This window comes from Anoplopoma fimbria, chromosome 17, assembly GCF_027596085.1.
Source record: "Anoplopoma fimbria isolate UVic2021 breed Golden Eagle Sablefish chromosome 17, Afim_UVic_2022, whole genome shotgun sequence".
NCBI classification, from domain to species: domain Eukaryota; kingdom Metazoa; phylum Chordata; class Actinopteri; order Perciformes; family Anoplopomatidae; genus Anoplopoma; species Anoplopoma fimbria.
Window position 1 is genome coordinate 2,611,795 of NC_072465.1, and position 27,835 is coordinate 2,639,629.

The 27,835-nt window shown below is 41.0% G+C and overlaps 1 protein-coding gene across 1 annotated transcript; it reads right to left on the bottom strand.

The window, feature by feature from the left end:
• Positions 1–1,325: 1,325 nt before the first annotated feature.
• On the bottom strand, positions 1,326–27,393 carry LOC129106200 (uncharacterized). Its single transcript, XM_054617553.1, is given in 25 exon segments — positions 1,326–2,014; positions 2,152–2,208; positions 2,441–2,718; positions 3,128–3,382; positions 3,517–3,633; positions 3,951–4,128; positions 4,680–4,850; positions 5,865–6,089; positions 6,503–6,592; positions 6,980–7,095; positions 7,098–7,228; positions 7,470–8,425; positions 8,573–8,770; positions 8,985–9,107; positions 9,325–9,463; positions 10,446–10,594; positions 10,698–10,796; positions 11,819–11,935; positions 12,046–12,132; positions 12,555–12,648; positions 13,498–13,621; positions 13,813–14,016; positions 15,046–16,582; positions 17,526–17,723; positions 27,110–27,393. Coding segments are annotated over 24 exon segments (5,628 nt in total). The 5' UTR covers positions 27,113–27,393; the 3' UTR covers positions 1,326–2,014; positions 2,152–2,169.
• Positions 27,394–27,835: the final 442 nt, after the last annotated feature.

Here is a 27,835-nt window from a genome sequence, read left to right on the forward strand (position 1 = left end):
AGCGCCACAGACATCCAATAACATCCAATTTGTTAGTCCAAAAAACTAATTAAAATGAGTGGTTAATTAAGACATGTCCCATCACATGAACATGGAAGCTGTAGTTTACTAAAACCCACACAATCATGCTGTCATGAATATTCACTAGCACTTATTAGTCCATTGTTGTAACTAGCTCCTGTTGCTGTAAACTACAGCTGCCAGCTGTTATATAAAATTACTTCACTATACTCTTTTTGAAAAAATTAATTGTCAGCAATTTTTTTAAAGATTTACATCATCAGTAGGAATAATACACATGGTTAGTTATTATAATACACATGGTATTTTCATTGTATTTTTTGGCAATTAAATGAAATTTCACCAGCATTAACTTTTAAGAAAGGTTTAAATCTTAAGGTCATGTCAAATGTTAAGTACCCATTATGCATCAAAAGTAAAGAAAATAATGAATTATCATTTTAACAATGTCAATTAAAATAGAGGATGAAGCCTGCCATGTGGTTTGAATCTTTCTGGGCAGACTAGTATTAACCACAAACATGAGTCCTTGCTCTAGGGTTGGGCATTACATCAGGAAAGGGAACTGAGTGATTAACAGAAGTGAAACCAAAGCCTGACCTCTGTCCAAACCCACAGAGTGTGACTGACTGAATGCCCTCAGAAGTAGGCATGGCTACTTCAGAGAGACTGTGGCATCTATTGCCTAGACTTACTTCCAGACTTTGTAACTTCTGCTTTCAAAGAACATTCCAAAGAAATGGTTAAAGGGAAGTGTGACTTTTTCCATATTGCAGAAATCATGGACTTTGACGTTAAGGAAGGTGCCTGTAAGAGCAATTAAGTACATGATTTCCTTTTAAATACTATTGTGAATAATTTGGTATTTTCTGTGATACAGTAAAATGTTGCTTTGTGGCTACAGTGTTTAATTTTATTCATTGCACTTTTTAAAAAGTTACTATAGTAATTCCCTTAATTTTATGTAGACAACTTGTGTTATATATGTGAAATACTGTTAAAAAACTTGGACGATATGATGTTCCGAGGGCTCATTTGCTTTAATTTAATCTAGGAATTCCATTTGTATTACGTATTCCAGCATTTATAACATCCATATTACATATTGCACAGGTATATCAATGCCTCATCTGACAATTCTGCTAGTAATGGAACTATATAAAAAATGTAATTTAAAGAAAGATAGTGGCCTCCAAAATTTGTCTTTAGAAATATCACTGTTAGCATGTTGGGTTTAGTTAATTGCAACAAAAAAAAAGTTGTTGGACAAAAAAACACACAGATAAAAGCCACCAAATTCATCATCACTGCAAATATTCTGTATTTTGAATAAAAAGTCATACAGGTGTTACATATCTTGATTCAAATAAAACATTACTTTATACAAAATGGTTAATCAAAACAAAGGACAGAGTGAATGTGTTTTAATTTCAAGGAAATAAGTAAGACACATACATATGTTGTGATTAAGTTTGATAAATCTGCACAAAAAGGCAATACCTTTGGGACATAAAAGATAGCATTATGGCCTTTACCTTTGTGACACAATTCTTCAAAGACCTCCACAAGATTTTGTCAAACTGCTCTGGGATCAGGATGGTGCCTGCTCATAAAAGTCTAAACATTTCATTTCACCAGGATGATTTAGCCACATTATTTGACTACTGTCAGGTTTAGCATTATGCCATGAATAGCAGGTAAGCGCTGACTCAAAGACCGCACCTCTATGACCCTTTGCATGAGCTATGAAACTAGACTGATTTACAGTGGACTTTGCAAAGCCATGCCAGTTCAACATGTATCCCTGTTTCAGTGCAGTACATTTACAGACATTCTTCTGAGCTATTGTTTTAGTGGTGAGATTAAAAAAGAACATGTATTTACAGAGTGGTAGTGGATTACAGTAACAACTGCTATAAAAGGATGTCTGTTTAAATAGTTTCATCTTCAACGCCGACACCAGCAGACAGCTTATCTTGGGTTTCCTCCAAAACTGTAGAGAAAAAGAGAAGTCTGACTTTTCCTTTCCACAGCAGAACAGTTTATAATTAGTATACACATAACACTTTTTTAAGTTAACAGATTAACTGTTTAGGAAAGACGGGTACTGTATAATTGCACTACACTCACCTTGTAGCGTATCACAGGTCAAACCTCAGTGGATTTCCCAACACTAGTGTTCTGAACCTGTGACATTCATGGAACATTATTAATTTAATATGAATAATTAACAGATTAATCAATGACATAATAAAGCTTGCTGAGCATGCAGAAATAAATAGACTTTTCAGCATAAGGATGGCAGAGATAGTTTTTTGTGTGAGTGATTTACTTTGTGGTTGAGTTAGGTATTTTGCATTTAATGTTTTTAACCACATGACCAATTACCCAATCACTGGTTATGAGCTTTTTACTGTACCTTGCCGCAGAGCAGATCCTTGGCCTGGTGTTGTGGTTTGGTCTTTGGCTTGGGTGCAACTGGAGGGGGATTTTTTTCTAGGGATCCTGCCCGAACATTTGGTTTGTGAAAGACTGCAGAGGCTTCGGTACCAGGAGCAACCGCTGCCTCCTTAACAGTGATCATGGAGGCAGAGACCGAGGAGGTGTCCTCCACCTCTCCTATAACAGCAGAGTGGTAGCTGTGACTGGAACTGCTGAAGCCACTCACACTCTCTCCTGATGACTCTGAGCTGTCCACTGGAACAAACAGAGGACTTGCCTTTACACATGATCAACGGATGGCTGAATGGATAAGTGATCCACTCAAAAATTGATTCAATGGAAAGCCAAGGTTCAAACACTGTGATTGCAATCATCATCCCTTCTGACATGTCCTTGGATGTCTTTATAAATAATTGACCCAAACCTCTGACCTCTGACCTTGTTGTAGTGGAATAAAACTGAAAAAAAAGGCTCGAAACACGATACCCAGCAGCCTCAGTGAAGCTGTTCAGGGGCCATTAATAACACACTGTCAGGGCAATGGGAGGTTCCTGGTTGTACCATTGCATCTTATCTTCCAGTCCATTTGCAATATATCGTAAGCAACATTTAGGTCATATATGAGTTAAGAACATGTTTGCTTATTTTTACACACTCAACTCACACAATAAGTTGTGACTCCCACTTTCATGGTCCAGGTCGTCCTCTTCCAGAGCCCCAGGAGGTGATACATATCCTCCAAAGCCACCTCCAACCCCCCTCCGCTTTGGCCCACACATGTATCCCACAGGGGACAGGGAACCTCTTCCAGAGGAAGAGGAGGAAGACGTACTGCATCCTGAACCAACAGATGTTGTCCGACGCCCAGGAAGCCGGTCCTGTGAATCTCTTGATCCCATTGAGGACTGCACCCTGTTTTCTGCACAGATCAGGAAAGATTTTATTAGAGGGAGTATGATAAGCCATAGAGTGAAAGAAAGATATCACAATGTCTACAGACTAAAATTAATGTAATGAATAACTAAATGTGTTATACTGGCAGTATTTGCTTACCTCTCCCCATCAGAACAAAGTTGACAGCTCTGTCATTGATAGCTGCATCACTGGGCTGGATGTCCATGAAGGGCTTGTTTCCAATACCCATGAACACTCTCTCCTGCATACGGACCTCTAAAAAACATGTGAAATCATAGATTAAAAATATTTTATACATAAGAAATGATATTTTCTTACAAAAGATTGTTGTCTCTATACTGCAATGTTTACTGTATTTATTTTTCATTACAAGCAGTCATCTAAAAGTGAGGACTATCACTGTTCATCCCATTATAACCAATATTGAGCCAATATATTAACATCTTAACACATTGGCAGTACAAATGTTATTATATCATGAACAAACCAGGCTCTGCTGTATCAATATGCTACCATCACATTAACCTGACACATGCCTGTGTGTTTATGCATTTCTGTGCATTTGTTGGTACCTCTGTTGTGTACTGCCTGCTCCCACAGGATCCGCTCCAGGTCCTTGGTCCAGGCTTCCTTCATGTCCTGGCTGACTGCTTGAAGTGTGTACGTGTCCTGGGTTTTCCTCTTCCTATACCAGATCTCAAAACACAGCCCACTGTCACCGCTGTTTTGGGTCATGCCTACATCTGACGTCTAAATGTAAACAAAGACAAACTGATCATGTGATACGGCAAACAGATTGGTAAGACTTCAATACTGTTGTAATTGGACTTGTGAAGTGTACAGCAGTTTTTTAAAAGGTTAACTAAACTGTGGGAAAGGACACAATAAAATAAAAGTGTTGGGCAAAGAATATATTCATATATATATATATATATATATATATATATATATATATATATATATATATATATATATATATATATACGTATATGTATAGACTCTAATATGTGGCTAGGGCCAAAAGTGATTTGGAAAATCTTCCCATGTTGTGACCTCAAATGGAAATTTTCTTTGTAAATGATGAGTCACGTATTGAGTCATTGATGTAAGTAATTATCCATTTCAGCATCCATACGTGTAAGTAGTAATCTTGTATGTGATTTGTGTGAAAGACGAAGTGGCAGCAACACACAGGCCTTCTTTTGCTGTTATTTCATTATTATTGCTTATTTTACTGGTATTTCTGGAACAAATTTAACATTAAAATGTCATTGAATCTGTGTGTGAAGCAATATGTGTACCTTGAACGACTGTTTGTAGATATATGTTTCATTTCCTACGTCCGTCTTCCTGGTTTTGCTAAAGAGAATGAGTTCTTGAAAGAGGAATATGTGGCGTGAACATTTTTTCTTCCTGAATGTTACCAAGAACTCATCCTGGCGTATCAGCTGCCCCTGCTCCTTCAGATTTACCTGCAGAAGGAAGTTCAGGGGGTTATGTACTGTAGTCAGCAATAATGCACCAGAAAGAAGAAAGTACTAACTGTAACTGTTACATTTCTTTAGCAATGTAATAGTCAAGTAGCTTTAGCTTCTTAATTCAGCTGATTAAGATTTAGTCAGACAATCCTACAGACTTGTAAACACTGAGCATAATGGCAGATTTAGAAAAATGTAATCACACAATTACAGTGAACCATCAATACAAAACGAACTTTCATATTATTTCTGACAATGTAACAGAGATCATAAAGTTCATAAGCTAACCAACAAAAATGTATGAACCCAACTCCATTCCCTCTGTCTCTGCTCTCCAACTAATGGAGCTCCATACCATCATCCCACACACAACACCTCCCTTTACATTCCATGAAAAGGACGATAAAAATATTATCCTTTCCCTGTACTCTTCTCATCCATCTCATTCTTTCCATCCCAGATTACTCATGGTTGACAAACTGTATCGGACAAATCCAAATCACAATGATGAAAGTTTTCACCTCACCCACCTCACCCTCACTACTTGCATCATTCTTAATTGCTGTAGTCCTGCCTGTACGTGTTTCTCTACTGTGATTGCCAGGTTTCAGTAGATTTCCAATGGTGTTGCTCAACGCTGGATGAGACAGTGATAAGTCATTCTTATCCCAGTATAAACTGTATCTTGGGGCAGCTGTGGCACATGAGGTAGAGCGCTTGTCCCGTAACCACAAGGTTGGTGGTTCAAACCCCTCTACCGGCAACATGCCGAGGTGTCCTTGAGCAAGACACCTAATCCCAAGTTGCTCCCTGGGTGCTTCATTGCAGCCCACTGCTCCTCCGGGATGGGTTAAATGCAGAGAAATAATTTCCCCATTGTGGGACTAATAAAGGCTTAATTATTATTATTATTGTTATCTTAACAGTAGACCTGTATATGTATGTAGTGTATATACGACATGGAAATCCTCTTTTCCAATATTCTTGCTTGATATTTTATATTCTTACGTCACAGTGTTGGATGGCATCCATGGCCAGCAGGTTGTTGCCGTGGTGGAGCTGGAAGTGGATGACCTCCAGGGCAGCCTTGACCTCAGCCATCTCTCTGGTTTGTCCAGGGCCACACTCCCTCATCATGTCCTGCAGCAGCAGACTGTACTTGCTGATCCGCTGCACGGGTTTCAGGAGGTACGACCACAGGTCCATCTTATCCCCCAGCTTCAGCTGCTTTTGCTGGTGTGTGAGGAGAGGAACCAGAGCACTCAGTAAATGTGCAGCAGTGCACGGCTAAAGCTATCAGGATAGCGTCAAAGCTGAGAACAGGCTAACATTAAGTGGATGGGAAGACATCCATCAAGACTGATATAATGTATAGAGATTAACTGCACATTTTTATTCAGTCTTTTCTTTTTATTAGCCATGCTAGGAGCGAGGCTCAAGGGTTTCACTGTGAGCATGTTAGCATGCTAATGTTATCATTTAGTTGAAAGCACTGCTCTGCCGACATACAGCCGAGCTGTTCGCAGAAACTAAGATCTGGCTAAAATACACCATTTATTCTCCTTCTTGTTAAAGACAATCTATTGTTGTTTTGAGACGAGACATTAGAGAAGGAAGAGAAACGGGACACTGGCAGTGGTTCTCACCTTGAAGAAAGCCTGTCCATGATTGATGAGAAGACTATCAGACTGTGGTTTGTTCTTGCTGTAAAGGGCATACAAAGCAAAGCTCTCTCTCTAAAATAAAAGGAATAAATAAAGACCATTAGTCATTATCATTATCACTAACAATGAAAAATGCATGAGCCACAATGAAATGCAGACTAAGCAGTGTATCATAACAGCTGTGTGAGTAAAGTAATCCTTATTTCCAATGAATGTGCTGAATGATTTCAACACAAAAGATAAAAACACATTAGTCTACAGCTCGGACACATCTGGAAGGGAAATTCGTTTAATCATCACAATTTTTGTTCAAAACAAGAACCTTGAACTGCTCCTTGACATTATGCAAACTCACATCTGCCAAAAGCTTTTTGTGTCATGGAAAGAACAATTACTGCACCCCATGCACTGTCAAAGTTCATACTTTGGTACTTTTGTGTCATAAATTGTGGCACTTACATGTCGTAGGAAACAGCGTCCCACTCTGAAGGGTTCATTCACGCAGCTCTCCAACTCTTTCAGGAAATGATGATGATGGAAGTCGTGGAGTTTTTCTAAGTTGCCGAAGACGCTCCCCTCTGGCCCCTGAGGTCCTGAGGAACGTCGGGCCTCTCAAGCTCGGAGAAGTAGTGCTCTCGAACGTAACCCAGAGCCTTCACGTACTCCCTCTCTGTGGACAGCAGCTCCTCCATGATCATCCGCAGTTTCCTTTCCCACAAAAAGGAAATGAAAATGTGAAATCATTGATTTATTTGAGGCACATAACGTAACCCAGGTGAGCTCGGGGTCATACTCAGTTTTACATTATTTATTTGAGGGTATGGCAGTGATGTTTAACTGGAGAACAATTGTGCCATTCATTAACATATCCTATGTAATTTGCTGTAATGTCCTGGACATCATCTCACTGAGCTTTAGATTAAAGCTAAAGGAGAGAGGTATTACTTACAAAACATTGCTGCCATTGTTCTCTGTTGGTGTGAGTAATGTCTCTGGAGGGCTCTGGGTGGAGACTGTGCATCCTCCACCCTCCACTTCATTGCTGTCTCTTTTTGACTCGCAGCTCAGGTGTCCTGACCGTGAACTCTTGTTATGGGAAATGGGCAGATTTTGGACGGGCTCCAGATTTTGTTCCAGTGGTTGTGTTTTGCTCTGACAGTGTTTGTGTCTTACATTCAAAGGTGAAAAGACAGAGATGCTTTTCAAATGAGAGCATACACTTGAACCCTCGCTCAGGGACCGACCCAAAGGTTGGTGCAATGGAAAATCACCGCCCCCATCAATTGAGTGTGTGCTCCTCAGATCTGCCTCACTGTGGTGATCCCTTGCCCTCTGCTTGGTTTGTGGGTCAATGTTTTCTTGATTTTTTATTTTTATTTTCTCAGGTTTAACTGCCGCTTCATTTAATTCCTGAACTTGAGATTCTCCCTTCAAGTCAGGTTTTAAATGATGGTTGAAGCATGCCACAGTGGTGCTTCCTCCATCACTTTCTGAGATATTGACTAGCTCTTTCTGAGAGGTCGGATGCTGGGCCAGGGAGCATGCATCATCCCCCACCTCACTCCTTTTCTCCTCCTTCTCCATTCCTCCGTCTTCCCTTTGAGGGTTTGCAGCTGTGATCTGCTGGATCTGGTTCTTATCTACTCTCTCTTTCTTAAGCATCTCCTTAAGCTGCTGTCCAACTTCTTGGCACTGGGCCCAGGCTGCATTCCACACTCTCATCACCCCAGAGACACTTGATCCCACGGCACAGGCCTTGGCTTTCAGGGCCTGGAAGTGCGGGGTGGAAAATTCACCACCTAATCTCTCTTCATACATCTGGAGTGTTCTCAGGGTCTTAGCTGAGTAACACCCCTGCTCTACCTGCTCCAAAAAATGACTGCATTCCTTGGCCAGAACAGACGCCTAGAGTGAAATAGAGAGAGACAGAAGGGAATTAACTAATATAAATCAGTTCGAAATATGTGGACAAAGGACAAGTGAAGAAAGAAAGAGAGTTGAATTAGAAATGTCAGATAGGTGAAATTCACGGCGCAATGGCAAAACACAAACCTGTTCACAGAAGCGGTGCACATGCACCAGTGTGTCCAGTTCTTTGTGCCTTTGTTCTACCCGCAACATAAAGTCATCCATATTGGATTTGAAAGTGCTGACCAGAGTCAAGAAAACATCTGTTGCAGGACTGGGATCACTTGTGCCGACAACTGCCTTTGCCTGCATCACTAGGCTCAAGGCATACTGTTGTTTCTCCTGTAACAAATGATAAGATAGCATGTGGAACTTGTTATTTCCTTCCCGCTCCTATGCAAGTCTCTAATCTACTATTCACTGTTAACGGTGCAGTTATCTTAAATATTATTCAACTGTAGCAACATCAAAGAAAACTAAAGAGACACACAGACCAAATAAGGTAGCTTGTCTCATTTTTTTAACCTTTTTTTGTTATAGTACTTCTTTGTTATACCTTAGACTGAGCGAGAAACACATCAAAGTGCTGCAAGGCCTTTTCAGTGCACACCAGGGTATCATCTATTGTGTAAGAGTCCTTCAGTCTCTCTTCGCCTTCAGCATTAAACCACATCCCAGCCTGAAAGACATCATTTAGAAATACACAATGTGAGTTGCTTCTTGGCAGACTGAGTGTCATACAGTGTCATACAGGGGTTTTATTTTTGAAATACAGCCACATTATGGAAAAATGTTCGAAAGGAGACCAACTTTCATCTCCCTGTGTTAAAAAAGCATGTGAATGAATTTCAGCTGCTTCAATACATAATGTAGACTTCAATGTTGTGTTGTTTTACCGTGCTAATGTCGGCCTCCATCTCTCTGAGCCGGAAGAGGAACTCTAGGTGCTGCAGTGACTCATTTGATCTCATCACCAGAGTGTGGAGCTTCTCCTCCACCTGGTTATACAGACTTGTCACTGACTCCAGAGCATCTCTGCAAAGACGGTGTTAACATGGTCAAACAGGTAAATCACAAACCACTTGAAGCACATTGTAAAGTAGCATTAGTAACTTCCTAATGGCAGTAAATGCACCATTGTTAAATCAGGATCACCTCAGAAGATTATAGGCGATATGTCACATTATGATTTTACTACCTGGAACTACAGAGGCCCACTTGCTTGTTGCCTGGATAAATTGTGGTGCCATACTGTTAATTACAAAAAAGGCCAATATAAATAGTGTGTGTATATTATAATAATCTGTAAATATAAAGGCCTAAAAAATATAATTCACTCAAGACTAAATTTTCAATGGAACTTGCTAGTTATGCAGAATGGCCCAAGGCAGTGTTATATTATCATGTATTATTGATTTATAAATACTATTAGCATTAAACAGCGAGTCACATTTAAATGTTGAAGCTGGTCGAGGTACACAAAATGAAAACTACATTTGATGCTTTTTGGTAATTCATTAAATAATAATAATCATAAATTATGTTTGAAAACTCTTAAAGCCCCTGCTCACACAGGTGTTTTCACTGATGATGCAAATTAGAGCTGTTCTCAGAACAGTGTGGGCGTGTACAAACTGCACTTGATGGACATCTCCCTTACCCATCCATTAATTTTGTTCTACTTGTTAGGTTGGGATACCTTAGGCTCATACTCTTATTAGTACATAGTCATTTGACAACTAATTAGAGGTATAATCAGCCAGAGTAATTGGAAACACCTGTGTGAATGTGCAGAGGCTTTCATTTTGGTAAAGTAAGTAGTCAACATTGTGGTGGTGAGGTAAGTTTAATATTTACAATGTTTAGTGTAAGATAAAACAATTAATCAGTGATGATGCAAGAAAATGCAGGTGAAATGGTATTTAAACACTGAGCAATGTTGCTGTCATGTATGCCTTACAGTGTGCAGATTGGGACAAGAGGGAGAACTTAAGTAGATTTAGATTGTATCTGATACCTGTAGTCCTCAGACTGTGGAAATCTGAACTCCTCTCTCCTCATTCTGGCCAAAGCAGCCCCTCCTTCTCTTTGCAGAGTAACAAGTCGGGTGTCTTCCAGCACCTCTTTCATTGAGGCCTTCTGTTCCTGAATGCATTGCTGCACTTCCTGTAGCAGCCGCGTGAAAAAGCAAAGTCAACACGTCTGCTCTGCTTCAGAATGTGCGGTGCATCAATTACTTAACGTCACACTATGAACATGTATATTCTACCTGGGCGGAGTCTATTTTCTTGCTGCCATCCACTTTCTTGATGGCCTTCTGCAGTAAGCTGTCCGACCCTCGTAGCTCAGCCATGAAGGGAACCAGTCTCTGAAATGAATTCAATTCAAGACTTAGTGTAAGTTTTCAGTTGAAGAGTCGCTACATTTCTGCCATCTGCTGCCTACAGAGGGCACCACAGGCAGTGCCATGCTGAGACTGGAACAGCTGCTGTACATCACAAACTTTAAATGCTTCCCTCTGACCTGCAGTTTAATGCCCTAATGTGCGAAACGTTTGAGAAAATACATGCAGACTCTGAGTCTGTAATAAAGTTTGGATTCGATATCCACACATTTTTTGAAGTCAAATGATGCCTGCATATTCCTCTTACATTCTGCTGTATATTTTCTATGACTGTTATTGTCATATAAAAACATAACACACATCTGGCTCTGCTAGTATACCTGAACCAGTAAGGCTTTTACTCATCAGTGTTGCATGACCAGTATAAAATATCTGTCAGTAATTTATACTTTAATAATAAATATATACTTTAATAAAAAATGTAATTAATCATCCATCCATCTTCCGTAACCGCTTATCCAGTTAAGGGTCGCGGGGGTGCTGGAGCCGATCCCAGCTGTCAATGGGTGAAGGCAGGGTTCACCCTGGACAGGTCGCCAGCCTATCACAGGGCAGACATATAGAGACAGACAACCATTCACACTCACATCCACACCTACGGGCAATTTAGAGTCTTCAATGAACCTAAGCTGCATGTCTTTGGACTGTGGGAGGAAGCCGGAGAACCCGGAGAGAACCCACGCTGACACGGGGAGAACATGCAAACTCCACACAGAAGGTTGTCCAGCCCGGGAATTGAACCCAGGCCCCTCTTGCTGTGAGGCGACAGTGCTACACCACCGGGCCTTGTGGACCTCACCCTCCCTCCACTCAAAGCTAAATGTAGCATTAAAGAACAACAGATAAGATGAATGTTTGTTGTGGGTGTGTAGATAATGAGTCATCCCCAGTGGTTGAACTGTTGTTGAGCAGATGCCTCCACTTAATCTACGGGAAACTCCACTGTTTATCAAAGTGAGTGTGGGATGTGAGTGAAAATTCAGTACCTGATGGAACTGCAGCCAGTCGGTATGACTGTAAGTAAAGGTCCCTCCCAGGTCAGAGGTCAGCTGGGAAGCTTCAACTGTCTTGTTTAGAGCTTTCATAGAAGTCACCATGTCCATCTTATAGACAAACACAAAGACAAAGTTAGGCAGGAGGGAAAAGTACCACTCATGTCTAGCCCAAATCAAAGGGTTCAAAGAAAAACATGGAAACTGATTTTGTTCCTTACCTGTAACCCTGGTTGTTTTTCGGGTCGAGGACAAGTGTCTTTATCCACCAGCATCACAATACTGTGGACAGCATGGAGAGCTTGCTCCTGTAGTAGATAGTCAGTAAGTAAAAAATGTCCTGCGTGTTAATAAATACGATGCAATAGTTGCTCTGATCATTTAGATGTGAGATGGCTGATCATTGTAGAAAAACAACAAGTGTACTCTGTCACTGACCTTATTTCTCAATTGACAAGAAACTTTGCAATAGGCCTACAGTGTGTGTTACTGTGTCTTTGCTAAAAATTATTGTCCCTCCGGGTGCATTTTTTTAATGTTGATAAATCAGAAACTTGCAAAAACTTGAAATGAACTTGTGTTACTCAGTATTTCTGTATTTCCAAATGAATGAATCAAGGTATTTGATATCTGCTAGCATTTGATGACTAGGTACTGTATGTGAGGGTTTTTCTGGGTGAGTGCATGCATTGTTGTTTCTGACTTGTGCATACAGGTTTGTTATTTTAACCTGGGCCATCAGCAGAGCTTTGTAGAAGTGAAGTGAAGGAGGCTTTTTCCTGGCATTGATGACCAAAGTCATTCCCAGCTCTCGAATTTCTTTCCTACGAAAACATTGGATCATGTTAGAGCAAATTCAAACATTCTGACCTCATCACAGTGGTCTTTATTTGATAAGAGGCTTTTAGGCTTTATTTACTTATTCCACTTCTCAAATCTCTATTTATCTTTTTATCTCTCCCTGACAGACGCACACACACCTTTCTTCACACATGCAATTCCACACTTTGACACCTTCACACAGCCCTCTTAATGGCCTCTTCTTGGGTTACTGCTGTGTGAGCCTACGTAAGACTTGGCTGCCAATTCTAGCAAGGCGCTGCATACCAGACAGTTGGCAGCCAGCCTGGCCAGAGACTGTTGTGATGTAGCGTTTCAGTGGGGACAGAGGAAGGCCAAGCTATCTAGTAGATTTGCTTTTTGAACTTCAAAGACTCCATTAAACCCAGTGTAAACAAATAGCACTGTTAAAGTGATCGCTAGTAGACCTTTCGGGGGGGTATTGATACTACTTTGGCAGAGGGTCAGCACAGGTCAATGTAACTGCCAGCTAATCCTAAAGTACTAATTATGACTCCAAAATATTGAGAGATCTTGCATAAAATATAGTGTTTTCTTTGTCGAAAAACAGCTGCTATACAAAGGGATGACCCATAAGGGAGAGTCTGGATGTAAGAGTGTGCATCATATTATTCAAAGCCTGCAATGGACACTAGAGATATTCAAATGGTATCTGCTGCCATCTAGTGGTCGAATATTCACATCACACATCTGAGATCCCAATAAACTAACAACTACAGCTTACCATATCACCACCCAATATTTAGGCTCTCAATTATAAATAATCTGTCTTTGTTGATACAGAGATGTCTAATAGTTATTGTTTGAAGTACCTTGGTATGGAGTGTAAGTAGAGCAGGAGTTCACAGACACTCTGTGCTGACACTAGGGTGGACGTCCACTCCTTTCTTCCACCATGGACCTCAACCACTGCCCTGCCTGTCCTGTCCCTGCTGCCTGAGGGTTTACAGGGCAGAAAAAAAAGGTAAGGGATGTATTATTTGTTTTTTCAAAAAGGTGCAAAGAGTGATTGTAACTACATTTTTTTAATGACAAATGCTGTAGTAGGAGAGAAGAACATGATTTTGATAGTGACTTTTTGAGATACAGGAATCACACAGAAGACAGTATTTGAGTGAATCAACTACCTGGCAAACAAATAATGCCCAGTTCAAGCATCCCACTGATGCCTCTGAAACCTGATCCCTCGGTTTGTGGAGGCTGAGGAGAGTCAGAACTTGGAGATAGAAGTTGAACTTGTGTGGTAGATGGCTTTTCTATCCTTGAGTTTTGGAGTTTTGAGTCTGGTCCATCTGCGTTGGAGGGAGTTTCACTCCTACTTGACTGGGAGTCTGCATGACAGTACACACAAATATAATTATATTCCCCCAAAAAAAGAATAGAAAAACAAGTAAAGTATAGTAAAGTACAAAGTATAATTGGAGCATTGCAAAACAAGTGTGTGTGTTTTGTTTCTCATTACTTGATTTTGTTTAATCCATCAGACTATTTCTCTTGAGGACATTCCTAAGACAGCGCTAATATTTCTAAGTGTATAAAGTATCAACTTTTCTCAACTTTCTATTCTGTCCAGCAACCTTTGCCCTTTTATACTAACAGTAATTATTCAGTGCTTCATTCATAAATCTAAATAGTCCTCCTTCAACATGGATCCAGCTGCACAGCTGTGTAGAGACAGCCTTTAGACATTGGACATGGTCTCTGTAACAAAACACTGTAGTGGCCTGGCTACTAAGCCTGGCTTTGATTTCAGACATCCTAATTGGCTTCTCCTTAGGGCCAACAAAGCCTTGCCTGTGTTCTCTCTCTTTGCTGCTTTAATAGTCCATGACAAGCATGTCTCCAGTCAAGATCTCAACATGCCCCTCTGAGGGCATGAGGGTGCATGCCAGCGGGTGCAGGGGACACAGAACCCTCCTTCTTGCATGTCATGCTGTCTCTCTGCATTAGAGGAATGCTCTGCCCTTTCTTTTTGGGTTCAGGCTCTCCCTTTCATCGGGGTGCAGAATGCTATTTCCGTTCACTCCCTCAGTAATGGGAATAGCGTGAACGTAGCCGAAGCACTCAGACAGCAGTGGGAGAAGATCATAGGCTAGCCTGATCTTTGACCTTTGAACCCTCTTTATGAAGAGCCTTTATGATCTCAATGGAGCACGTTCCCTCAAGCATGCGAGGTCACAGTCAAGTTTTAATCAGTCTGTTTGGTGTGAATGTTGTGGCCCTTTAAGCATTGAGCAACAGATCATAAGATATGGCTGTGTGTGCAGTAATAACAACGTACAATCTTAATGTGTGGAGGTTAAAACAAAGAAAGAGGAGGGAAAAGGAGAGAATGAAAGTAGTCAGCCTTTCTCGCTAACCTTTTTTAGGGGACTTCAGTCTTTCCAGCTTCAAAGTTACCTGATCCAACAGTTCACCTTTCTTACACTGCATTATGCTGGTGATTGTTTCAGGGCAGATATCACTGTGGCTCCTGTTGTTGACTTTATAGAGAAGTGGACTCCCTTTAGAAGTCTCTGACACAGTGGACAGAGACCTCAACTTGACTTTGTGTTTCCCTGATGGTTTAAGAACCTCCACCTTCTGAGATGGTTTAATGTCTCCATCTGAACCTGGGTGCACACCAGCATTCTGCCCTGATTGGTGGGAAATAAGTTTCATCTGAACTTTGTGACTCTGGCTCAAACCAGGGGTTGATTTCAAAATCGTGGGTGATTCCTTCATGAGGTTTTCTGATTCAGAACTCGTAGGAAGGTCTTTGAGGGGAGATACAAAACTTTCCGGAGTTGGTTCACAGCATTGTCTGTCCTTGCAGAGCTTGTTTCTAATCACAGGTTTATTAAAGTGGTTACAAAAGTTTCCAAGTTCGTCTCTTTGAGCTTCAAATGCACCCCTGGCTCTTAACTCTCCGTCCTCACAATGGCCGCCCTCCTGCAGGGCAGCCAGGACGTCTACACTGCCCCTCTCAAAAGCGACTGGGTTGCTCAGTGCTGCCACGTACGAGTCTCTGTACCTACACTTCAAGTCTTGATCAGTGGGCTCATGCTCCAGCCTTCTCTGGCTGCACGGTGTACAAGGCTCCTCCGCACACTGGACGGTGCGTCCATAGGGAACATTATTCCCAATTGGAACAGGTGGCGGTGGTCTGACGGGTTTGAACAAAACTGAATTAGGTGGATGTAGATGGCTGCTTCTCTGTTTATCCACAGACTCCTTGCCTGTGGCAATATCCACCAGGTCGACATAATCGCCCTCAATCTCTCGATAGTTATGACTGTCCCAGGTATTTGGAGAAACCCAACCCACAGGTTTGATTAAAGGTCTTGAGCATGATTTTGGGGTTCGTCTTTCTCGATCCATTTTGACAAGTTTGTAGGAGCAGTCCACAGGTCTCAAAGATGCTGGCATCCTGTCCTTTGCAGGAACTAAAATGGCTTCCATCGGCAGGGTGGAGGAGTTAAAACGGGAGGGAACTGAGATCTGTTTTGGCTCGGGAGGAGCTTCCCGATATGTTGGCATGATTTTGGGCTTATCTAAAAACTCTGGGATGGCGACTTTAGCCCAGGGTAACTTGATTACTCCTTGATCTGTGCAAAGCAAGCAGCGTGACAGAGGTGTCCCGTGGCGTCCTTCATTGATGTCCTGCAGCCATTCCTCAGTGAAGAGGCAGGGGTAGGAGGTCTCAGGAACCGGTGTCTCCTCCACTTCTCGACAACCCTCCTCCAGAAGACTTTTGAGAACAACGCGAGCTGCTTGGTCCCCGAAAGGTGCCACCTGTAGGTAGAAGTCTCCAGGACGCAGCAGCAAAGGGTTCACAGGTGCTAACTGGATGACGGTCTTGTCATGGAGACACAGAGGCCAGCCCTCACAGCGGAAAACCACATCAGAGTATCCAGCCTAGAAAAAAAGAAAAAAAAGTCAATGTAATTTTAATAAAATGGAGGTTTTAATTTACTCTACTTTCTCAATGTTTCATTGATGTATTTGTTTCTAATTTCTATAGTTTTCTTAACTGCTATTTCAAAATCTCAGTCATCTGTGAACTTTTATTAGAAGAAACTGTTGAATTAGATTTATTACTAGTATCATTTGAAACATTTCTTTGGTTTTTTTTGCAATATACCCTTAGATTTACAGACATTTATCTCTGGATTACTTTGATGCAGAAGTAAACTTAAAAGTGCGATGATTTTAAGTGAAGTTCTGTAGCGTTTTCTTACTGGGATTTGTAAGCGATAATGGGCGTTTATTATTGCAACATATTAGCAATGAGGAAAAAGAGCGTGGGTGCAGATGTTTCCACCAAGATATATTAAATCAGTGTGAAAATTACAGAAAGACATAAATTGCATTTCTATAAAAGTAGCTGCTATTCCTAATCAGTCCACTGGGGGTCGCACTGTATCAGTAAGCCCTCACAAGTGCATCAATATTTTTTGATTTTACATTACATTACATTACATTACAGTCATTTAGCAGACGCTTTTATCCAAAGCGACTTACAGTCAGTAGTATATTACATATCATTCACCCATTCACACACTGATGACAGGCTACCATCAAGGTGCCACCATCAGACTCTAACTAACATTCATGCAACATCCAGTCCACACCGATGGCAAGCCTTCAGGAGCAACTTGGGGTTAAGTGTCTTGCCCAAGGACACATCGACTGCCGAAGCCGGGTATCGAACCACCGACCCTCTGATTAGAGAACTACCTTGCTCTCCACTACGCCACAGCCGCCCCTATTTTACTGGTCTGGCCCACTTGAGATCAAAGTGGGCAGTATGTGGCCCCTTAACTAAAATGAGTGTGACACCCCTGTATTAAATACTCACACATGCTGCCTGTTGGACACTCTCCAGCAGGTGTTTGGAGGGGATGAGGAAGTCCAGCAGACACTGTAACGCATCTCCGTGGTAACGTTCCTCAATGGTGCGGAACAGCTGACAGAGGACGATGGGTGCTGTGGCCTCGAAGGGTGGGAAGAGGGCCGAGAGGGCACCCTGGATGGACGAGTCGAGAGATTCTGGGTTCTGGGGAACAAGAAAAGGTGCCGGTCAGTGACATGAGGTTTGTGTAATAACATCTTAATCACTAGCCTCAACAAAACATAAAAAAGTTATGATACCGTTTTACTTCATGACAAATTGTACCTTTCTGAAAAAAGAAATACATTTGTAAGCATTATTTTTATTTTTACTTTTGTATCTAAAAGCCTCTGTCAAAGCCACAGTAACTCCAAACCCTAAAACTAGGATTGCAAAGATTAAAAATATAATAATAATAATTGCATTAAAACAGCTGCTGTGCATATAATGAAGGCTTAACACAACATCAATGTCATGTTTGTCGTAGATAAATAAAGGAGTGGCTGGATCTGCACATTCTTCTCAAATGAGAATTGTATTGAACTGTCAACCAAAGCACATGAATCATACGACATTTAATTCAGACCCACTAAATCTTCCATAAAAGACTCTCTTGTCTCAAATAATTAAAGCTGCCCTCAAACGGAAAATCCCGGCATTGCAGTTATTAAATACCATTTAATGTTGTTTAAATGTTACAATAGCCTTGTGCTGTGTGGGTTTTGGTCAAATGCGTATAAAAATAAGAACCCTGGGTGTGTAATATTGACTACGAATTTCAAAAGTACATGTCTAATCTAACATTGTTATATTTGAAGAAGGTCCACATGGCCAAATGCTCTGCAAATGACCTTTTGCCCCTGGCTGTGCTCGTTTCAAATCCCTTAAGGAGTTTCTCAGCTTCAAAGTGAGGAAGAAAAAAATAAAAAGTGCTATGATGGTAAATTATCATCATCCTCACAGGATATAAAGGGGTAATACAAGTTGCTCAACTTATCTGGAGATGATTAAGTCTGTGCTGCATGAGTAAATGCAACTTGTTTCATGTCTAGCCAGGACCGTCTTCATTTAAACTTGTGTGTTTGTAGAAGACCAGTGGGCCAAAGAAATGTACAGTCCTGTCAAAACATGTACATAAAGAAGCAACAGCTGTATTAATGACACCAAGAGGCACACTTGGTGTTTGTGTTTACTGCTAGCAGCAGCTGTGCCATGGGTGACGTCCAGCAAAACACACAGAAACTTTTCAGATACAAAGAAGCCATCTTCAAAGCATTTTTTGGTAAACCGACCCGACCGCGTGCATTTGAGGTGGTGATGTTTTGAGACGTGAGGGTTGACAACATATATTGTAAAACAGCCAAGCAACTAATGCAATGCTGAGCACTGCAAATACTGTACTTCTGATTTCATCATGCAATATAGGAGCTACAATAATTACTTCCGGGCCTTGCCTGTTAGTTGGTTTAACCAAGCAAAGCAGCTCTGTGAAGTTGGGATGCTTTGAGCTTAATGATCACAAAATATAGGTCAGCATGCTTACATGAACACAGTGGCAGCGTTTTGCAGGTATAATATTAACTATATTCACCATCCTAGCAGTGTAATCAAGCTAACAAGTTGCTAATAAGTAAGGCTAATTGAATGTCATTCATTTTGCAGGTATTTAGGCATAAACCACAGATGATCGGGCTAGATGAATATAGGATTACCAAAGTTATTTTAATTTTAGTTAGTTTTTTAAAACCTTTTTCCGTGTTTCTTTTTATATGTCCTTGTGTAAATCCTTTGTAAACGCCTTTCTGTCTTAAGAAAAAGCAGTTTAAATTGTATTGTTGTTGAAAGGTGCCGTACACATAAACTTGCCTTGCTTTACAATTAAGCATAAAGTGGACATGACTAACTGTACAAAACTTCAGGCATCAGTCTCTCTACGTAAATGTTTTTCATAGGTATATGTGTTTAATACTTTCACAGGCTTGTCTGGTTTGATAGAGGTGTAAAGCACTTCTTTGGTATTATGATTTGCTTTCTCATTCATCACCTCGCATCCCGTACAGTCAAATAAATGTCTCTTTGTAATGGAAAGAGTTGAAAATAAGGACTTGACGCTTACTCTGGATCTGGACAGGTCTTAGCCGCTAACCACAGCAGGCGTGCTATTCATACAATCAGTTCTCAGTACCCTGCTGTGTTAATCTCCCAGCCCCACAAAGGAGTCAGTTTTTAGCCCCCCTCCTCATTTAGCTTGATGCCCTGACCGAGACCAGAGACCAGCCCAGGGTAAACACAAGTGCAGCAGCTTCAAAGACCTCACACTGGTTAGCACTGGGACTGTGCTGACTGCTTGGCTAGCGGATGCTTATGTGAGCACCTTGGACAGTGTAGAAACATTAGGGAACAAAGGTCATAGAGTGGTTTCATGTTTCACTGAATAATTCAGTGAATCATTCAACTTTGGTTGTGTGACTCAGTTTAGTGTTGCATTGCTTGTTCGCTAACCTTGGAATTGTGCATTTAGAAACAAGGTGTTTTTTGTTCAAATGAGGTGTTCAGTATTAAATGAGCGCCATTCAGTGTAAATCAATGTCAACATTTGACCACTTAAGTCCTTGTATCACTTGTAGACATTTCATGTCCTCAGTAGAGAAGAATGCTTCCTTTTTTCTGATTGTGCACATCTGTCACAATAGATTAGGGAGCGGAGAAGAGAATACCTTCGAGGCCGGCTCTTGAAGGGTAATGCATCACAGCTGTTTTAGACTGACTGCAGCCATTCAACTTTGGGTTCTACTGTTTTTCTCAAAGCTAAAGATAAACCAGAGGTTACATTTCATACAACACAGCTCTGTGGAATCACTGTACAGGGCTCGGATGTTTAAATTCCCTTTGTGTATGTTGTATTTGAATAAATGGAGTTTGGCTGAAAAAATATTAGAGTGTGTCCACTCTTCTGTAGCCTGGCTATAGTCAAACCTTCACTGAAAGCTAAACCAAAACCAAACAAAAATACAAGTGACTAATTATCATAACATTACTTCAAAATCATGTGAGATTTAAACCTCTTTTTGTTTACACTCTGAAATGACACATATGCCTGGATAAACTTCTTCTTAAAACAAAAAAAGGTTAAAGGTATGAGACCTTTCTCCCCGACTGGCACCCCTCTCTGTGGGTGGTTTGGCCAGTGATATATTCCCATGAGTGAGATCCTCTTGAGATTTTACAAAGCATTGCTCAGCTGGACCCAGTTCAATCCGGCTAGCCAGCCAAATGAACCGAGGGTAGGGGAGGGTAAACTGCCGGTGTTGTGAGTTCTTTTGTATCTCGTTACATGTGACAAACTGCCAGACAACATGTCAAACATGCCTGCAGGAATTCTTCTGAGACAAAGCAGAGTAGGAGATGTTGTTTTGGTATTTAAATACATTAATTTAATCATAATTCTAGTTAACTTATAATAATAGAAAACAAAACTGGAAAAAAAAGTTGTTCACGTACCTGCACAATTCGGTGAGCAAGAAATTTTGGATTTGAAAAAGAACATATTGATGAACTTTATTCACAACCTCTCTGGAAAATACCGAAAATACATGTGACACCCTGACTGACAAACATACAAATATCCAGCATCTGCTGTTACATTTAAAAAAAACACATTTAAAAACTACTCCTGATGATTTTGTGTCCTCTTATTTGTGTTGTACCAATCATTGTCGACCTTTCCTCTCTCAAGATGTTTGTGTGTGATCTCCCAATGCCACAGCTCTCCCAATTTATAGTAGTAATATTGCTAGTTTGGGCAGTGGAGGTGAAATAGTTTTGCAAACCATAAAGAAGTGAGATGTCAAGGCGTACTCTCTATAAATGCTAGGCAAACACCTGAGGTTCTGAGATGGATGCTGCAGTTTCCTGGTCTTTCCATGCAGTCTCCTTTTGGCTGAACACACCCATCGTAATGTATAATCTCTGCTGTTTTATCTGCACCCAAGCCATTCCTTTTGTGTTTTAACAGTTCCTCCCATTACAAAAACTCCTGGTTAACAGCAATTTGTTCCGTCCTGAGTTGAGCACCCAGACACAATCAGTTCCCTACATCCTTATGACAACACAATTCTTCCCTGTAAATCACAGCACAGTGTCTAGCTCTCGTTTCCTTACGTTGACAGAAACTGAGTTGCTACTTCTTTTTCTGGAGTATTTTTTACTCCTACAATCAGCCAGCGAGCAACGTTCAATCAAGCTTAAATCCCAAACCTTTATCTTGGCCTGCAGAGACAGTGGGGTTTGATCGATGTCCAGCTGACGACCACATTCCACCGCCGCCTCCTCTACACATTCGGCAAAAGGGGATTCCCTCTCTGATCATTATTGTCCAGTGCAGCCTTTGATTAAACTCTTAAGACCTTCAGTCTCCAACAAAGATCATTGTTTGACCTGAATTGGAATGCTAGTATGGACAACAGACTTCTCTCTTTGTCTTGTCCCTTCATGCCCCCTGGGAGTTTTTGCAGTGGTGAGTATTAAGCACATAATTACAGGTTTCCTCCATATTGCCTTGGGCTTTGGCCAAAGAAAGTCAGGACCCGAGTTTGAGCCACAGTGTAAATAAGCTGTCAAGGTGTATAATGCACAATGTGTATCTGTCTCATCTGCCACAAAGGCTCAAAAGATTAGAGTAGGTAAGAATACCGTAATGTGATTTTAAAGAAGATTAACTTCAGCTAAATGGACTCGGCTCCTGATGAAACAAGCTGGAAGGATTTGGTGATGTCTCTGTCTTGACTGGTCATCACATTTGCTTTAATCCTCATAAGAAATTGACTGTCTCTGCGCCTTGTGGCTAAAGCCAAAACATCAGCATAAGTGGCAGTTGAGAAACGGTAAATCCTGAAGACTACCTGAATTCTGCATGTTAGGACATGCAGATATGTCCAAGAGTGTCTCTGATGACTCCACCAAGTCAGCCATAAAGCCAGCCATGACCTCAGCCAGTCACACTGTGGGCACAAAGGGCTAATGGGATATCAGCTGGTTTTCATGCTCAAAGACCTACAAATGGGAAGATGTTGGGTCTTGGGGCAATCGTTCATATGTTAATCAAAAACATGTAACCAGTATCTCTTAGTGATTCCCTGTCCTTTTCCACTTTTTCCTCCTACAACATTCAGTATCTCCTATTTGGCGGTGAGACAGTGCTGTCTTTGTGTGTGATCCACTCTTGTTAAACTCAGCAGAGGGGCACTCCATTCAGCTAAGCCATCTTAAATCTTTGGGACCAGTAAAAAAGGCCTGTTCAAGGCAAAACCTCTACATCATTTCTTAGAGTCACAGGAGTAAACATGGTGTGTGTGTGTGTGTGTGTGTGTGTGTGTGTGTGTGTGTGTGTGTGTGTGTGTGTGTGTGTGTGTGTGTGTGTGTGTGTGTGTGTGTGTGTGTGTGTGTGTGTGTGTGTGTGTGTGTGTGTGTGTGATGGCTATCAGACCTTTAATCTAGCATAGTTCCTATTATTTATTCATTTTGTAGTTTTAAAGAACTCAAGCTATGTTTGTTAAGTGAAGAGGCTGAATGGTAGTGTGTCTGGTTTCGGGTTCTTTTCTCATATCACATGACATCCAAGAATTAAAAACTGGGTGAGCTGAGATTTGGTGTCGCAAGTGACTCATTAATCCACCCTGAATCTGTAAATGATGAACATTGACCGTCAGACATCTCCCACGTAATTTAGAAGACTCAATCCGGCTGATAATATTTGTCTTTTACTATCTTGCAGAACAATCAACCAAGTGTGTCTGAATCAGTGTTGGACATAAATCACTGCTGTCGTCTCTTTTGAAATCATAAACTGACTCACAGCCACACATAAAGATCAGTGCTCTGAAGCAATGCCTGCATCTGCTGTTTTGGACGCACTTAACAAAGAGACTGATTATATCCTTTCCGTCATGCCAGGTCAGCATATTTTTAAAAACTACCACAGGATCAGACAAAGTTAAAAAATAAGTTGCCCGATGAGGTGATTGGCAAAGAAGTGCAGGTGTGTGTGTAATAGGGACACACTTTAAAATACAAAACGTCAAAAAGTCTTCACAAAAGATTAAAAGTTCCCCATGTATATTTAATAACAAAAACTGACATGTAACAACTAAACAGTTCACATGTTGGCCTTTTTTTTTTCTATGGAATGTCTACGACTGATTCATAATGAACCGCTCCCATTTAGCATGACAAAACAAAGTCTTCTGGATCAGAGCTCTTTTCCCAAAGCTTGTATTCTGGCAAACTCTCAGTTAATACAATCCAGAGACTGCAACACACTGTAATAGCTCACATAGTTATTCTCAAAATGTTAAAATGGCCAAGAAATGAAAAAGGGTTAATAATACGAGTGAAGGAAGGCCTTGTAAAATCTATTAAGCCCTAACACAAGGTATTTGTTATTTTGTCAGCATGTGAGTCTGTTTATAAGGAGTGTACGAAACACTGACATCTGCTGCTCCTTGTCCTTGAGCTTTGCAAACAAGTGCACAACTCCAAACAGAGACAGCAGTCTACATGGAATAGGAACTCAAGGTCTTATCCTTCAGTAAATGTTGCCTCGTCACACAGCGAGTCACCTCAGATTTGACTCACAGGTTGAAGTTGTTCAGCTGGTTTTGAATTCAAACAAGCAAAAACTGATCGTAGGACTTGAGACCAATGTGTCAATGCTATAACACAACTGTTATCAACAGTTATCAACAACAACAACAACAGCGACTTTCAAATAGAGTGGGAAGGAAATGACCGCTGTTTCTAGAGACAATGCATTCTGAAAATTGACTCATAGCCAGCAGATAGCTTCACAGACATTTTTCCCCAAACACTCGCCAACAGCTCTGTTTTGAAAATATACTGCACAGCCTCTCTTGAGATTGACCCACTTTTGTGATACCGAGATAATAAACACACTGAAAAATATGGTTCACAGCTCGGTGACAACTCTCAGAAACTTGACTCGTTGATTGAAGCAAGATTTAAATAATTCGGCTCAAACAGCTCCACAAATCACATCAGTTTATTGTTTCGTTTTTCCCTGTCTGGCTCTATTGAAATTTGGCAAAATTACAATGAGTGAAGCAATGGGCAGGAATTATTATCTGTCTGCCAAAGGAAGCACAGACGATAGTATTGTAAAGACGTGAATACTTGTGGGGAGGCAGCTACTGATGGCTGTTGTGACAGACAGAGAGCATCTGTGATCCTTTAAAGCTAGGACAGTATGTATGAAAATCTAGATACCCTAACACAGTGTGTCCACAGTGTTTCCAACAGTTAATAGAATAAGGTATATGCATGCAAGCTCTAAGCCGATGGGTTGAAAAATGCACTGTGAAGGATGACTATATCTGATTAATGATGTGAACAGGTATGTGTTAATCTGTGAGAGTCTGAGACTGTTCATGTCAATTATCAAGGGACTTAAAGCTGCTATAAGAAGTATCTTTATGTAAGCAACGGGTCAATTGAATACATGTGTGTCAAAGATGGTTTCTTGTTATCACAAACTCAGAGACTTTTCACCCGACTGCAGTTCTCCTCGGCTTTATTGAGGGTTTTAGCATCTTTCAGCTCACTGTTTTGGTTTTACACTCGCAACATTACATTCATAATTCTTAATGCAGCTAGCAGGGGGTTTATTAGCAAAAAGCTGAACCAAATACCAAACAGAAGACAGGCAAAGGTAGCAACTAGCTGGTGAACACAGGGGAGAATTTAGCAGCTAAAGTGCCTGATATTTTCCAAGGGGTTAGAGGAGAGCAAGTGAATATTGGACTTACATTCATCAGATGGACACAAACACCAGAAGAATGGTAATATTGTTCTGCGTCTGCTGGATTTGTAAGTAGTCAGCTGTTTGCCCCAAAAAACAATTAATGCACGTTTAAAAAGATCATCTCCTTGTTATGAATTCAGAAAAACATAAACTAAATCTCTAAATCTGCCATTGTTGAATTGTTCTAAAATAACCTTTGCTAATGAGAGATTTACCATTTTGGATGAATCACAGAAAAACCCGCTGAGCTCAAACCAAACATGTTTTGGTAGGACGAGAGTACATCGAAGACCCAGGAGCAACTACTGGCTTTGATGATTTGCATTCATTTTGTATATACTTTGAATTTTGCAACTGACACTTACCCTGCAAATACTATCACCATTTTCACTGTACAATGAATGAAACACATGCTGCAGTAAGGCCTTAAGAAGTAAGTGCTTGACCTTGCTGGTGAATGAATGACTCCTGGCTGTTCTTGTCACATAGTAACTCCTGTAAAGGTAAATATAATTCACACCAGCAGGCCAGGGCTCTGGGTAATGTATTATTGCTGAGTGTTTACCTAAGATTGAAGCTCCTAGTCACGCACGATGCAGTAATCTAATAATTTAGACTCTACCGGCTCATGACTGGAAGTTGGAGGGTGGTCACGGAAGACAGCATCAATCATGCAATAAGTAAAACAAACAGAAGGGGCTGTAAAAGCTGAATGTAAACGTGCTGCAGTGCATGTGAAGGAGGGGGACAAAGTACAGTGGTGGCCACAATGAGCAGCCAAGTCCTGCTCTCTTTAAAGCTATCATTAAGGTATACTTCGACAGATGTTAGGGGTCTGACTGCTTTCCATATAAAGATGCAAAGTACACTGAATGAATATAAAGCTGAGTGGAGAAGCAAACTATGCAACTTTATGATCTTTATCGAACCCTAACTCTTTATCTGCATTTATTTGACAATTTGCACAGCAGCAACAATCAGTAAATACAAGTTCAAAGACGCCACATCCTCCAACAATCCCATCATCAAATATGTTGTGGCTCATTCTTTGTCATTGATTAATGTCTGTTGTGAGCGGGATTAGAGTGGTCCTCTCCAGTCGTAAAAAGCCCTGCGGTTTGAACTTTTTAAATTGCCCAACACTGAACTGGAGGATTGCATTATGTGCCCATGCAAAGCAGCCAAATAATTCATACTCCAAAACACTCACCACTCGGTGAAGTATGTGTGCCATCCGAATCAATGAAGTCCTAATCAAAGGGCTTAAAGCTGCAAAACAAGAGACAATGTGCCTCTCTCTGTCACTCTCTCTTTGTCAGTGTGCACCCACTTAGAAAGCTTGAGATGCCGTGGGCTGCTGATGTGAAACAGTCCCACCAACTGTGCTCAGGATAACAAAAAGGTTTGATGAGTGCAGTTACATTAGCTTTGAGCTGCCTATGTATGTCACAAATATACGGTTTTATAATAAGAGAACAAAGAAAGTGCATCAATACTGTGCACAGTATCATGCAAACTGAAAGAAAAACTGCTAAAGGCATTTGCAATGCATTAGTTCTAACATATCAGGCTTCCAAAGTTTCAGACACACGATTGGTACGAAAGAGAAACAAAGTCACTTGTCCAAACCAGAGGCTCTGGGTCAGTGGAGCACTTTAACTCATAAACCAGAAAGTAACAACAGACAAGAAGTACAACCAGGACCAAAACTTGTGTTGTTGGGATGTTACTTTACCATCTTTGCAGACGTTTCTCCTCTATAATGCAAAAAGGTTTTTTAATTCTTGGTCCTTATAATCCTCTCCAGACAATCTCCCTGGGCTCCGTGCTGAGAGACTTGCCATGTTTAGAGCATCAACAGGAGAAGTCGACTGAAGTACATCCACATGACAGCGAGTTGTCTTGATCTAAAAGTAACCAAAGCCCTTTCCATTCTTCATAGACTCTCCGCAAGTCTGAGTGTGCAGCACAGAGAGCAGCAACTTATCAGGCTGCCTGTTGATCCTCTAGCTCTGCTTCTCTTTCGCTTCTCTGGCTACTTTGAGAGTTCAGGGGTGAGAGAGAGAGAGAAGAAGGAGGGGGAGCAAGAGAGTGTCTGAGAGGGGGAGGAGAAAAGCTTTCTCTTTCAGAGGAAATCCCCCTCGAGGCTTTTCAGAGTTTTTTCGCTCTCCCTCTCTCAACACACCGGGCTTTATCACATACTCTAGTACACCCACAGACACAATATGCCACAAATGGATACACAAAAGCATGCCAGTTGGCACATGGACACTGACTGAATGTGTGTGTGATACTGTATGTAATGTAAGGAATTTAAACATTCCCACTTCCTACTTTGTCATGAATGTAAACACACGGCTGCATACACACACCCCTTAGCCCCGGCAGCAGAGATCAGAGCTGCTGAAATCCAGCCCCTTGTTTTTGGCCCCTTTCTTTCTATTTTAATCACTGTGAGCTT